At 52.5% G+C, this 14597-nt stretch overlaps 1 protein-coding gene across 4 annotated transcripts in view; it reads right to left on the bottom strand.

Moving 5' to 3' along the window:
- Nucleotides 1–14597, bottom strand: part of PARVB (parvin beta) — a 139615-nt gene that overhangs the window by 23590 nt on the left and 101428 nt on the right. For all 4 annotated transcript variants that reach the window (XM_017850011.1, XM_017850013.1, XM_017850012.1 and 1 more), the window contains 4 exons: nt 13843–13983; nt 12465–12580; nt 8641–8699; nt 5013–5032 (listed from right to left, as the gene is read on the bottom strand). In XM_017850011.1, coding sequence (XP_017705500.1) covers nt 5013–5032; nt 8641–8699; nt 12465–12580; nt 13843–13983 — 336 coding nt within the window. The remainder of the gene's footprint in view (nt 1–5012; nt 5033–8640; nt 8700–12464; nt 12581–13842; nt 13984–14597) is intronic.

The following is a 14597-nucleotide window of genomic DNA, read 5'->3' as shown; positions in this document are numbered from 1 at the left end:
TCTGTAAAGGCGGCATTGTGACAGCCCCTGCCTCGCCCTTGGTGTGGAACTAAGTAGGGCAGTGAGTAGAGGCAGGAGCATGGAGCCTGGCAGGAGCATTGTCGGCCCTCAGTCTTTACAGCTCCCTCTTGTCCTGTCCCCCAGAGCTTCCGCAGGCTCTGGGGACATCACAGGGATAAACAAGGAGGGGCCCCACTCTTGGAAGAGGCACAGACTTGGAGGAGGGTTGGGAGAGAGAGTAAACTATGGTAGTGCAACCCTGTTAGTGTCAGAAAAGAGGAATCCGGACGGGGCCAACCAACCTGAGCATGCCAGGGCTGCCCAGGTCCAACCTGCAGGAATGCTCAGCTTGGTCCCTGTAATGTTTTCCTTTGAGTCAACAGTTTTTCTTTGTTTTGTTTGTTTTGCTCTTGGTTTTTGCTCTTTGAGACAGAGTCTCACTCTGTCACCCAGGCTGGAGTGCACTGGCACGATCTCAGCTCACTGCCATCTCCACCTCCCGGGTTCAAGCAATTCTCTTGCCTCAACCTCCTGAATAGCTGGGACTACAGGCATGCATAAAAATTTTTGTGTTTTTAGTAGAGACGGGGTTTTGCCATGTTGGTAAGGCTGGTCTTGAACTCCTGACCACAAGTTATCCACCCGCCTCAGCCTCCCAAATTGCTGGGACTACAGGTGTGAGCCACGGTACCCAGCCAGAGTCAACAGTTCTTAAATGGGAAGGTTTGTGCAAAACTTCTGAACTTCTGGCTTCTCTTGAAGAACTGGAGGCTGTGGCAACAGTGAGACTACACTCCTACCTGGCAGCAATGAGCTGCCCCTGGGGATGGGGATGTGGACTCTCCAGTTTGCCTCAGACCCCACCACTCCCCACTGCCACCCCAGGGTGAAGGGGCAGATGATGTTATCATTGTATAATCTAGCCACTCTCCTCTTTTACATGATCAACCTGGTCCCTGGAGGCACCTGAGTCTCGGACCCATGAACCAAGGGCTGGGGGACCTGAGGAAGGCTTCACAAAGCAGCCTGGGGTTCAAACCAGGCTTGCTGGGGCAAGAGGAGGAGGAAAGGTGCATCACTGAGGGAGCAGGAGGCACAAGGAGAGAGAGATGCCAGAAAGTCCAGCGCAGGTTCAAGAGCCAGGTGGCCTGTGAGAGGGGTTAACAGGGGCTGTGGCCTGCAATGTGGGAGTTGTGGAGGGCACAGTCAGGAGCCAGGGGTGATGGGACGGAGCCAGAGTTTTTGGAACAAGCCCTGTTGGCAGAAATGGGAGAGACTTGAAGGGGTATTACTAGGAGTTATATAATGAGGGGGAAGAAGGTGAGGAAGGAACATTCCCCCCTCTTTCCCCTCATCCTCAGGTAGGGCCTCCAGCCCAGGGCAGACCCAGGAGGGGGAAGGGCCGTCCACGGAGAAGCTGCACCAGCTCACCCGTTGCCATGGAGACCAGGCTGCAACCTCCCCGGCTCCCCCTGGGACTTGTTTCTGTGGAGAGAAGCTTCCTCACCCACCTCGGCCAGGACAGTGATGCTGTCAGGAGGCAGCGAGGACCTGTGGAGCCACCTCCCTCGCTGCAATGATTGAGAGTGGGCAGAACGGAGCCCCCATTCCTCCCTGGCTCAGGGTGCTCATGGGGAAACTGAGGCCCAGAAGACCGCTCCTGGCAAAGCCCAGCCTTCTAGAAGCTCCTAGAACATCTGGCACCAGCTGTGTGCAGACTGTGGCCAGGGCTGGCAGCTCTGGTCAGGAGGTGGGGGGCACCCTGAGGAAAGGTCAGCTCTAGCCCACAAAGCACCTCTTGGTCAAGGAGCCATGTGTGAAAGGAGAAAGGCAGGGGCTGTGGGCGCCCCTGAAAGTTTCCTGGCACCAGTATCTGCCAGACACATGCAGGCTTTGTTGTGTAAACAGTGGTGCAGGGAAGAGAAGCCAGGCCTTCCCCATAAGCAAAGTCTCGCTGCTTGGTGCATCACATGAGTACAGAAAGAACTAAGGCAGGGGTGGGGAGGAGAGCCAGTGGAGGCCAGTCTGGGGCAGTGGAGTCAGAGAGGGCCTGCCTGATCAGTGACATTTGAACCAAGAGTTGGCAGAGTTGCAAGAGTGAGCCATGGGGTAATCTAGAGGGAGAGCATTCAGGTGAAGGTTGCTGGAGGAGAGAGCGCCCTGCGGTGCTCTCAGGGGCTGAAGGAGGTGAGTGGCATAGCAGGGAAGCCAAGACAAGGCGTGCTGCTGCCCCCACAGGAGTGGGTGCCGGGCCAGACGCCCTGCTGTGCCTGAGGGTGCCAGGCTGGGTAACCAGGAAACTTCGGAACCTGCGTCAGCAGAAGCAGCAAGGCCGGGGGCGGAACTAATTGCCTGTCACTGACTAATAGCCTGTTTGCATTTTCTCAAGCACAGCGCATAAAGCCTACAAAGTAACGAGAACAACTCCATCGGCCTCTTGTACAAATTGGTCTTGCGATTCCACAGTCCTCCCATCCCTGGAGTGGCAGCTGGGTCCACTTTTCACACGTGACACCTGGCTCTTACGGAGGGAGCCACTGCCCTGCACACCAGACCCGAAAGCTCATTCCTGGGGCAGCAGGGACTCCGGGACCAGGCTTCTGGGCCCTCGGGCCATAGGGTGCTGCACACAGCCTGAGGCCCATGTGCTCCCAACTGAACTGACCAGACTGTCTTTTCCCTAAACCTCCAATGAGGCCCAAACCAAGCACAAAAGTAACAGCGCCACAAAACCAAAAGACTCAAAATGCTTGAGGGACCCAGTCTCTTCTTTTTTTCTTCTTCTTTTTTTTTAGACGGAGTCTCGCTTTATCACTCAGGCTGGAGTGCAGTGGCATGATCTCGGCTCACTGTGACCTCACCTCCTGGGTTCAAGCGATTGTCTTGCCTCAGCCTCCGCAGTAGCTGGGACTACAGGTGCCCGCCACCATGCCCAGCTAATTTTTTTGTATTTTTAGTAGAGATGGGGTTTCACCATGTTAGCCAGGATGGTCTCGATCTCCTGACCTCAGGATCCATCCACCTGGGTCTCCCAAAGTGCTGAGATTACAGGTGTGAGCCACCACACCCGGCCCTCTCCTCATCTTTAGGCCTCTACAATTCCAAAGGGGTTCTGAACCTCCTCCAGGAGGAAAGGGTGGAGAGGAGGTGACAGAGTGGGGTACTGTGCCCCCAAAGTGCACCTCTACCTAGATGCAGGATGGGGAGACGCCTCATCCTGGCCCCATGAGCTGTGACCCCACTGTGGTTTCGCCTCCCTCAGCAACTATATACAGGACTACAGGACATTTCTCTTTCTCTTCCTGCATTTGTTTTTTAATATTAGAGACATTTTTAAAGAGCTGGAATTATCCTTTTAAAAAAACAAAAAACAAACAAAAACCAGTGAAGGCCTGTGAATGTTCTCAGCACAGCTTAAGGTCTAGCAAAGAAAGCCAAGGGGACACACACTGGCTGCCTCTTCTCAATTCGAGCCCTGCAGGATCTGGGCCACTTCCCCTCTCCATAGGCGTGATGGTTAATACTGAGCGTCAGCTGGATTGGATTAAAGGATGCGAGGTATGGTCCCTGGGTGTGTCTGTGAGGGTGTTGCCAAAGGAGATTAACATTTGAGTCAGTGGACTGGGAAAGGCAGACCCACCCTTAATCTAGGTGGGCACCATCTAATCGGCTGCCAGCACAGCCAGAATAAAAAGCAGAAGAACGTGAAAAGACTAGACTGGCTTAGCCTCCCAGCCTCCATCTTTCTCCCATGCTGGATGCTTCCTGCCCTCAAACATCAAACTCTAAGTTCTTCAGCTTTGGGACTCAGACTGGCTTCCCCGCTCCTCAGCTTGCAGAAGGCCTATTGTGGAACCTTGTGATCGTGTGAGTTAATACCTTTAGTAAACTCCCCTTTGTATATATCTATCCTATTAGTTCTGTCCCTCTAGAGAATCCTAATACAACAGATAAGCAGCAAGGGCATCCTAGCTGGTCCCCATAATAACTTTGAGGTTACAGAGCCCCATGGCCGAGCTGGCCCAGCCCTCGTTCTATAGAACTCAGGGGGTGGCACTCCCACCTGACATCAGCTCCAGGCTGGCAGGCTGGAGAGGCAGGTGGGAAACTTCTGTTTGGTTTCCATTTTTCCTTTTAAGAGCTGTTCTCCCCTCCCTGCTCACTGGAGAACATGGTATTTGGGGGTCGAGAGGTTTCTGTTTTGAAATGCTTCCCAAAGCACTGAGCCTGGCCAGGTCGAGGGCCGGGGTATCCTGGCTCTGAGGGTTGAAACGTTACCATCTCTCACTGAGATGACGATGAGGTCTCAGGCTTTAATGGGGGAAGACAGAGTAATTGCCTCTTTCTTTGGGAATAGCCACTGAAAACCAACACTAATAAAACTACCCCACATAAAGGGCTGTCCCCTGGCCAAGCAGGGCACTCACCTGTGATCGCACCCAATCCTCACAGCAGTTCCTGCCTGGGGAGAGCCTTTTATACTCCCATTTCACAGAGGAGGAGCAGAGAGGAAGGGGCAGGCCACAGGCCACCAGCCAGGACTGAGCCCCAGCTGCCTGACTCTAAGGAAGTCTGCTAAACCAGTGGTTTCCAGGAGGAAATAACACATATGGAAGGACATCCACAGAGCTGAGCCATTCTCTTCCAACCAGCTAATGATGCTGTGCTGGCCGCCTCTCCTCCCTCCCTTTTACCCTCAACCACTCTTGCACCAGCCCCTGACAGTTCCAGCCAGTGTTACATCCCAGGCTCCTCCCACTCCCCTAGCTGGTCACCCAGCCTTCCACCCCACTCCTCCTAGCACCACCCAGCGACTCTCAGCTCTGAGACACAAGCCCGTTATACGGAAAGGTGGCAGAGGGCTGTGAGCTTTCCCTAGGATTCCAGAACTATGGGGGCAGTAAGACCCACCCAGTTTCCCACTCCCCCAGATGACCATGTATACTCTCTGGAAGCTTCCTGGGGCAGCCCTAACACGCCTCCGTCTCCCCACTTTCCCTAGGGTTACTTACCGAACCGGCCCATCATCATCCTGCAAACAAGAACACAGACAGAGCCATAAGATGGGTCACTCAGAACGCAGTTTCACAACCAGCACATGGAGGATGAGGGACAGATCCAGCCAGAAAAGCTGGGCCCTCGCTGCCCAGGTAAAGGCCCACTGATAAGAATGCAAGTCACATTGTGCTACGTTCCAGCCCACTCTAATGATAAACGAGAGGTGCTTGTGTGGATTATTAACGTTTGTACAAAATCAGCAGCAAATCACCATCTCTATTTGCACATTAACCACTCTGTCAATGTTGTTTGGAGGGGAGGTACTTAAATCAGATAGTGGTTAATACGAAGATTTCAGCAGACAACAAGTCTTCCAGCAGCCATGGAATGCTTAAAACACAGGCTGGGCCAGGCACAGTCGCTCACGCCTGTAATCCCAGCACTTTGGGAGACAGAAGTGGGTCGATCACTTGAGGTCAAGAGTTCGAGACCAGCCTGGCCAAAATGGCAAAACCCCATCTCTGCTAAAAACGCAAAAATTAGCCAGGCGTGGTGGCAGGCACCTGTAATCCCAGCTACTTGGGAGGCTAAGTCAGGAGAATCACTGGAACCCGGGAGGTAGCGGTTGCAGTGAGCAGAGATTGCGCCAGTGCACTCCAGCCTGGGCAACAAGAGTGAAACTCTGTCTCAAAAAACAAACAAAGAAAACAACAACAAAAAAATGCAAGACTGGAGACCAGCCTGGCCAAAGTGGCAAAACCTCCTCTAAGAAGAATACAAATAAATTAGCTGGCTGTCATGGCATGCGCTGTAGTCCCAGCTATTCGGGTGCTGAGGTGAGAGGATCGCTAGAGCCTGGGAGGTCAAGCCTGCACTGAGCTGGGATCGCACCACTGCACCCCAGCCTGGGCAATGGAGCAAGACCGTCTCAAATAAACAAACAAATAAACAAACAAACAAACAAACAAGGTTGCAGGTTACTCATGTTTCCAGGAGTAAACACAATGTACTTGCAGGACTTTTGGAACTAAAGGATCCTGGGGAACCACAAGGCCAGGCCCTGATCTCAGGCAGGCAGTAGTGGAAGCAATGAGGGAGACGGGAGTGGTGAGCAGCTTCTCCTCAAAGATCCCCAGTGAGTGAGTACACAGATCCTTTCCATGCACTGCCTTCCTGAGAGGCAAGAAAGTCTTTATTTTGCCCCCAAATCCCTCTAGGCTCAAGTCCTTTGGCTCCATCTTATTTAATAAGCACTTACTTGAGCACCTACTAAGTGCAGGCTGTGCAGATACAGTAATTAATATCCCCTAGAGATAAACACTATGTGGCCCTGCCCTCAAGATGCCTGGGAGTGAGAGACCTGGTAAGCCAATATTTCAACGTTGGTCACATGTGTCCAGAGGCAATGAGAACTAACAGGAAGTCAAGCACTCCTGCTTGGCAGACAGGAGGGCTTCCTGGAAGGGGTGACCTCATAGCCACCTCTTGAAAGAGAAAGACGAACACTGAGACTGGATGGGAGGTGGCAATGCTGCCTTAGGAAACTGAAAGTGGATCTTTGGGCTGCTGGTTTTCAGCAGACATTCGATGATTCAAATGTTCTGTCAGAGCCTCTGCAGCCATGGGGAGGGGAAGGGACAGGAGACCAGGATGGGATAACCAGCCCTGAGGAGAACCCACTCGGGGCATCAGCCTGGAGAGGTGACCCAGCCTCTCCTCTATCCCGGCCCTGGCTGGCAGAGGGATGCTGACTCAGGCTAGAAAATCCCAACTCCCTTCCTCACTGCTCAGGGCCGTCTGGTATCTGATTGAGGTGGCTTCCACTGGAATCTCCCCTGCCCTGACTTTGGGGTGCTCCCCTCCTCCTGGAAATTCCCTTAAGGCCCTAAGGCACTTCCCACAAGCCCCTGTGTTGGACTGTGCATGTCTGTGGATGCATCCTTTCTCATCAGCAGGATGGGTCACCCTGGAGGAGAGGAACTGCACTCAGCCCACCTCTCAGTGTTTCTGTTGACCCAGCAGGGAGGTTGGCATACAACAGGCCCTCGGTGCCACTTACCACTGGTGAATAGATGAGACCATTCTCCCACCCACTTGCTCATTCTCTGTCTCTGGACCATTCTAGTTTTATGGCAGGGGGCCCAGCTCCTCCTTGCTGTCCTCATATGGGACCCCCTCACCTAGAGGGAGACTCCTATCACAGCATGCCCACCACCCAACAATGTGCATAGGCCATTCCTGCACAAGGAGGCAGAGTCTGTTTCCTGCAGCTTGATCCAGGATGACCCATGACTCACTTTGACTCACAGAATTGAGGATATAGGTATGGATGTCCAAGACAAGGCCTCAAGGGGCCTGCAGCTGCATTCTCACACTCTCAGGACTCTGAGGGCACCCTGGGAAGATGCCCAGCTCTGTGAGGAGGAAAGAGACCCAGGGGAGGCCAACACCAACCACTAGAGGTAGGGGGAGTCCATCTCGGCCCCCCCAGCCCCCAACCAGCCTTCAGGTGTCTGCATCATATCAGCAACCCCAGGCAAGACTAGCTGAACAACCACCCAGCTGAGCCCAGCCTACATTGCTGACCCACAGAATTGTGAGCAGCAAATGAAACAGATGTTGTTTTAAGCCACTCGGCTTTGGGGGTGATTTGTTACACAACAATAAACAACTAAGACACCAGCCCAATCCCAGTTCCTCACGAGCAGCCCTTCTTCTATTGCTGAATAGGCAGAGCTGCTACCAAAGGCCTACTGTGCGGGGCACAGAACCACATTCTCATCCTCCCCTCCTCCAGCTCTCCCTGTTCCCTTCACGGGCCTGGGGCAGACTTGGAGGCCTCTTCATGGGCCTCTGCACATGCGTCAACCTGCACTCCACTGTCCCATCATCTTCCCTGACAGCTTGCAAGCCACGAGTCCTGTGTCAGTTACGATTTTTGAAATACCATCCACGAATTCACAACACAGTAATTAATCACTCTGTGAACTTAGCTGATGGATTAGCTGAGACAATCAATTTTTAAATGTTCTCTTTCATCTGAAACAGGTTTAGTCAAGAGGCACAAATGCAGTGAATTCTAAAGATTCTTAGCAGGTTATCACAAGGAGTCCTTAAAACCACACACCACAGATACTGTTTGATTTGCTATTTTCAATAGATTTGAAGACTTTTAGACTTCTGAACACCTGTCCTCTGGCTTTCTCTAGGAGATAAGAGATGTCTTAGTAGTTTCTGTCAAAGGAAAGTTCTGGTTTAAACACGCAACTCTTGCCTCTGACGGGGCTAATGTAGATGGATAAATGAACCGAGACAGTAAGTCTTTCTAATCATCCTGAACTCTCTCTGCCTGCCCCACCTTGCAATGTTCTTAAAGCTCACCTTTTAAGATAAGGAATGAAAAAATTCAAAGGCTGTGGAAGGTAACTCAGTTCTAATGTTAAAATGTTAAAAACTCTGAAGAAAGTGTGCAGAGGGAGGAGAGCTGGGGTGGGAACCAGCATGAGAATCACATGCTACAGTGAAGGGGCGTGGAGTGGAAGCAGCCCCACGTGTGCCGGCGTCCCTGGCTGAAGTGGCAGCCTGGGGCCCCGCTCACTTGGGGCAGCAGGGCCTGGAGGGGCAAGGCAGGGGTCCACTTACTCTGTGGTTGTGGTCAGCTCCTCCGAGATGTGGCTGGAATGTAGCAGGCCTTCCCGCTTCTGAAAACCCCAAAATAAACATACAAAATCAGGCAGTGGAGAGATGAGGAAGGACGCACTGACAGGGCAGATGAAGCTGTAGTGTCAGAGATCATCTCAGAAAAGAGCAACAGGAGAAGGAGGGGTGGTATTGGACATGCATGCCAGGCCTGGGTGAGTGCACAGCAGGGGACCCTGGGCAGGGTGCCTTTCAGCAGCTACAACCTGTCCCCCTCCTCCTCCCACCCTCTTGTCTCCATGTGGCCCTGAGAGTTGGCATTTGTGTGGGTCTCAGGAGAAACACCCCAGGTCAGGATTCCCCAAAGGGATCCTCTATGCTTTGCAGCCAGGAGAGGTGAGGTATGCAATTGGAAGGAACATAATTAACAGGGAACATCCCCTGCAATCATATGTGTACACAGGACTGAAGAGGATGCCCCAACGTTCATATCTACCACAAATTTCAGAATGTGATCTCATTTGGAAATAAGGGTCTTTGCAGATACTAGCTCAGACGAGGTCATCATGGATTATGGTGAGTCCCATCTTAATCCACTATGGCTCACGTTCTTATTAGAAGAGGAAATAGATGCAGAAACAGACAGAGCGAAGAGGCCATATGATGACAGAGGCAGAGACTAGAGAGAAATGTGGCCATAAGCCAAGAACACCAAGGACTGACGGGCACCACCAGAAGCTGGAGGAGGCAGGAAGACCCATCCCCTAGAGGAGGAGATGTGAAGGAGGACATCCTACCCTGACAACGTCTTGATTTCAGACTTCTGGCCTCCATAATTGCGAGAGAATAAATGTCTGCTGTGTTAAGCCACCTGGTTTGTGGTACTTTGTTACAGCTGCCCTAGGAAACTGATACAGTATATGTCACACTTTTCCCAGAGCATGGCAGGTATCAAAAAGCAATGATGGCCGGCGCAGTGGCTCACGGCTGTAATCCCAGCACTTTGGGAGGCCGAGGCAGGCAGATCACAAGGTCAAGAGATCGAGACCATCCTGGCCAACACGCTGAAACCCCGTCTCTACTAAAAATACAAAATTAGCTGGGCGTGGTGGCACGCGCCTGTAATCCCAGCAACTTGGGAGGCTGAGGCAGGAGAATCGCTTGAACCCAGGAGGCAGAGGTTGCAATGAGTCGAGATTGTGCCACTGCACTCCAGCTTGGGTGACAGAGCGAGACTCTGTCTCAAAAAAAAAAAAAAAAAAAAAGAAGTGACGGTGGTGAGGGAGGCATGGCAGTGGTGACGGTAGGGGTGGCAGTCCACCTGTCACAGGAACTCCAGGTGGAGTCTGGGTGGCTGATCCAACCACCACTGAACTCCTCAAGGGACCGGGAACTCACTTCCCACTGGGCCAGCCCACAGTGGACACCATCAAGATCTGAGCTTCCATCCCTTTCCTGAGTTTGACCTCCAGGGAATACTCAGGGTTGGTGCTTGTTATTGAACAACAGTGTGGGTGACGCTTATCCCGATTCTCAGGAGTGCCTGCCAAGGAAGGTCCAGAGACACTGTGTTCACCTAGTCATGGACCAAACGTGCCTGAGGCACCCACTGGGTGCTGGGCCCAGGTCTAGGATTGGAGACATGAAGTTGGATGTTTTACAGGTTTGTAGTAAAATCTCAGTTTTATGGGGGAAACATTGCAGCTCAGCAAAAGCAAGTGATCAGCCTAAAGCCACGTGGCCAGGCAGTAAATAAGGCCCTTCGCTTCCTTCCTTCCAGCCTGGAAATGCCACATCCCTTACACCAACCACTCTATCTGGGGTTAGATAAGGGGTCCGCTGAGCAAGCTCAGAGGCCAGGGGGCTGCAGAGAAGAAAGAAGGTGGCTCTAGGGTCTGGGGAGTAATGGCACCCAGTTCACAGGACCCCCTGCTCCCGTTTCATTCTGCTTTGGTCATGGTCCAAACAACACTTCTCTAACCCGTTATGGCAGGAAGCACCAGCAAGTGCTTGCCTGGTTCAAACTTTCTGCAAACCCCAAAGATTATCTTGGACTCAAGTGCAAGCCTGAAAGGAAATACTCTGGTTTCTGAGCCTGCACAGGGCTCCTAGGGCCCCGAGCTGACGTAGGTGGGCTCGGGAACCATATCCCCATGTGTCCTAGGGAAGCCTTTTCAGGCCGGCTGCCTGTGAACCACTGGCCAAGACAAGGGGCCATAGGAATGGCCCCCCAGGTCCCAAGTCACCACCACCAGCCACAAACAACCTCCTTAGGAAGGAAACATGGAGACATGGCAGGTGGCCCTCGCCTGATGCCAGAGAGGCGCATTCCCGTCCAGTCAAGACTGAGCTAGGGTAACAGAGGGGTCAGAATGGGTTCAGAAAACACAGTGGCAGCCAGGTCCTCCTGGACCACAGAGACCACAGGACCAAGAATTTTAAAAACCAGAGGAAAGTGGAGCCGGATGTCTCTAGTAAAATAAACACGGAGGCATCCAAGGTTCCGAGCGTGACCTTAATTCTGGCAGCAGTGGTCGTCACCGCAGACCCCAGGTGTGTGTTCCTCCTTTAGTGGCTTGGCAGCCCATGCTGAGTGCTTAGAGAATAGTAGGCGCTCGGTGCACGTTTACTGAGGGAAACTGCACACATGAACCCTAGGCAGCGACTGTCCACTTAAATGTAAGGGAAACAAAGCCAGGCATGGCTGCTCCCACCTATAATCACAGCACTTTGGGAGGCTGAGATGGGAGGATCGTTCGAGCCCAGGACTTCCAGATCAGCCTGGGCAACATAGTGAGTCCCTGTCTCTACAAAAATCTAAAATTAGGCCGGGCATGGTGGCTCAAGCCTGTAATCCCAGCACTTTGGGAGGCCGAGACGGACGGATCACGAGGTCAGGAGATCGAGACCATCTGGCTAACACGGTGAAACCCCGTCTCTACTAAAAAATACAAAAAAACTAGCCGGATGAGGTGGCGGGTGCCTGTAGTCCCAGCTACTCGGGAGGCTGAGACAGGAGAATGGCGTGAACCCGGGAGGCGGAGCTTGCAGTGAGCTGAGATCTGGCCACTGCACTCCAGCCTGGGCGACAGAGCGAGACTCCGTCTCAAAAAAAAAAAAAATCTAAAATTAGTCAGGCATGGTGGCATGTGCCTGTAGTCCTAGCTACCTGAGAGGCTGAGGTGGGAAGACTGCTTGAACCCAAGAGGCTGAGGCTGCAGTGAACCGTGACTGCACCATGGTACTCCAGCCTGGGCAACAGAGTGAAACCCTTTCTCAAAACATAAAATAAAATAAAAAATAAATGTAAGGGAAACAGCAAGAGAAAGGTAACTCTACTTCACCCTCTGTTAGAAGGACCTGGGTTCTGGTTCCATTTCTCCAAGTGAATCAAGAGAAATGAACCCAAAAAAAGAGATGATGGGGCATGATGAATAATCCACGGCGAATGCAAAGCGGCTTTAATTTGGGTGTCTGTTTCATCCCGCGGGGCCAACCTCCTCCAATGAGTAATAAGCACATTCAAGGGGATTGAATTCCAACCAGTTGGCTTTGGAGAGAAATGAATGTTCTTTTCAAAAATGTGGAAAATTAAACCTCAACACCCTCATGCCTCTGCTTCTGCCTCTCATCAAATCAATGCCATTGTTCCCGTTCCAATCATTTATCTCGGAGCCAGGGTGAGACACACATTTTGTCAAAAGGGAAAAATAGAAGGTAGCCTCCTGGGGGGAAAAAGGAGGGGGAGGGCAGGAAAACTGCAGGAGGAAGAAGACATTGCCTCTCTGGCGGAGTTACGGGCAGGCCGACCGCTCGGTTATACTCACCCGCACGACCACCACCTGCACCGTTACATGCTCAGGAAGGCGGATGGGGGCCCTGAAGTGCATGGCCAGAGAGACCAGCAGGTGGAGGATGGCTACCAGGTTCTTACCATGAATTGCTGCGGGAGGGAGGAGGAAAGGAGACGCTTTAGATCAGGTGACACAGGAACCCGAGCCCACGTGCAGAAGGCAACAGAGACACAGCATCTAAATGAGACCCCAGCAAGGCAAGGACGGAGCGAAGTGTGGACAAATAAAGAGAGCTGATGAGCAACCTGGTGAAGTCATTTCTTGGTTTCAATGTCTCCTCTCCTGTTGGCCTAAGGTGACTTGTGCAGACACTTTTAGAAGCACAATGGTTTTAAAAGCAATAAATTGGGCAGTGATGAGGGGAAGGAACAGGATAGTAAAATTAGCACAGAAGGGAAAAGATCATGGAAAGCAGGTCACGGCCACTTAAACCATCACAAGGACGTGCGTTATGATCTCCGGCACTAAAGAAGGGCTCCCTCTGCGTCATGAACCATCCCAACAAGGGTAGGCTGCCAAGGGCAGAGGCTGTTCTGGGGACATTAGCCTTTAGCCCCTGCCTTGCCCGAGTCTGTCCTCTCTCCTCCTCAGCATGCAGACTCAGGTTTGGTCATCATCACCACTTCTCCTCTGCAGGGGGTTTTACAGTTTACAAGGCACCCGATTCCCCACCCACGGACCCAGCAACCCACGAGACAGCCTGGGTCTGCCCAAGGTCTCGATGCCAAGAAACCAGGTGCAGGGCCAGGCTCCAGGGTCTCCTGCCCACCGCTGAGAGTCCAGCTCACCAAAACACAGAGACCTCTGGCCCAGCAAGAGAGCCCTGAAGCCACACCCTGACGGCCCTGCTTCAAGGGGAAGGAGGTGGGAAAGGAGTAGGCAGCACCGAGCAGAACTTTCTCCTGGTTTAGTCTTTCACCTTCTGGGTTCATGTCGTGGCTGAAAATACCATGATGTCACATCTCCTAATGCTAGGGTCACAGGCAAACAGCCCACTAGGTGTTGCTGCCACCAGTATTTGGGGTTGAGTCCCAACAAGAACCCCCCAAGGCTGCTTCTCTCTCGAAGTCCCTCTGAGCCACCCATCCACAAACATTGCCTCTCTCCGCTACAGCGTGGGGAGGATGGAGAACCGTGGCCTGACCAGGTACCTTTTCTAGGAGCTCCCTAACCCTTCTCCTGTTCTTCTCCCCTGCAATGCTCTACCTCTTACAGCGCAGGGAGATGAACCCAATTATAAGATGCAAGGCCAGATGGGATGATGATGAATGTGGATGACACATGTGGATGACGAATGTCGAGAGGACGGGCTCCCTCCAGACACTCCCTCCCCCTGCGGTGTGGAACTCACAGTCCACGCTCCACCGGAGTGCCCAGCCGCGGGGCCGCAGCAGGTCATGTACTGCTTCCAACACTGTCTGCAGCTTCTGTTTCTGCCCTATTTCGGACTGTGTCACCTCAGCCACATTCAGCTTGCATCCTGCCAGTTTTTCTGCAATGAGAAGGACAAGAGGAGAGGGTCAGAAAAAGCTGGAAGGGCCAGGCATGGTGGCTCATGCCTGTAATCCCAGCACTTTGAGAGGCCGAGGTGGGTGAATCACTTCAGGCCAGGAGTTTGAGACCAGCCTGGCCAATATGGTGAAATCCCGTCTCTACCAAAAATACAAAAATTAGCCAGGCATGGTGGTACATGCCTGTAATCCCAGCTACTCAGGAGGTTGAGGTAGGAGAAGTGCTTGAGCCTGGGAGGTGGAGGTTGCAGTGAGGCCAAGATCACACCATTGCACCCAAGCCTGGGCAACCTGAGTGAGACCCTGCCTCAGAAAGAGAGAGAGAGAGAGAAAGGGAGAGAGAGAAAGGGAGGAAGGAGAGAGAGGAAGGAAGGAAGGAAGGAAGGAAGGAAGGAAGGAAGGAAGGAAGGAAGGAAGGAAGGGGAGGGGAGGGGAGAGAGAAAGAGGGAGAGGAAGGAAGGAAGGAAGGAGAAAGAGAAGAAAGAGAAGAGAAGAAAGAGAAGAAAGAAAGAGAGAAAGGAAGGAAGGAAGAAAGAAAGAAGAAAAGAAAGAAAGGAAGGAAGGAAGGAAGGAAGGAAAGGAGGGAGGGAGGGAG

Source organism: Rhinopithecus bieti, unplaced genomic scaffold, assembly GCF_001698545.2.
Source record: "Rhinopithecus bieti isolate Rb0 unplaced genomic scaffold, ASM169854v2 scaffold_33210, whole genome shotgun sequence".
Taxonomy (NCBI): Eukaryota; Metazoa; Chordata; class Mammalia; order Primates; family Cercopithecidae; genus Rhinopithecus; species Rhinopithecus bieti.
Note: the sequence above shows the minus strand (reverse complement) of the source record. Positions and strands in the feature narration are given on the sequence as shown.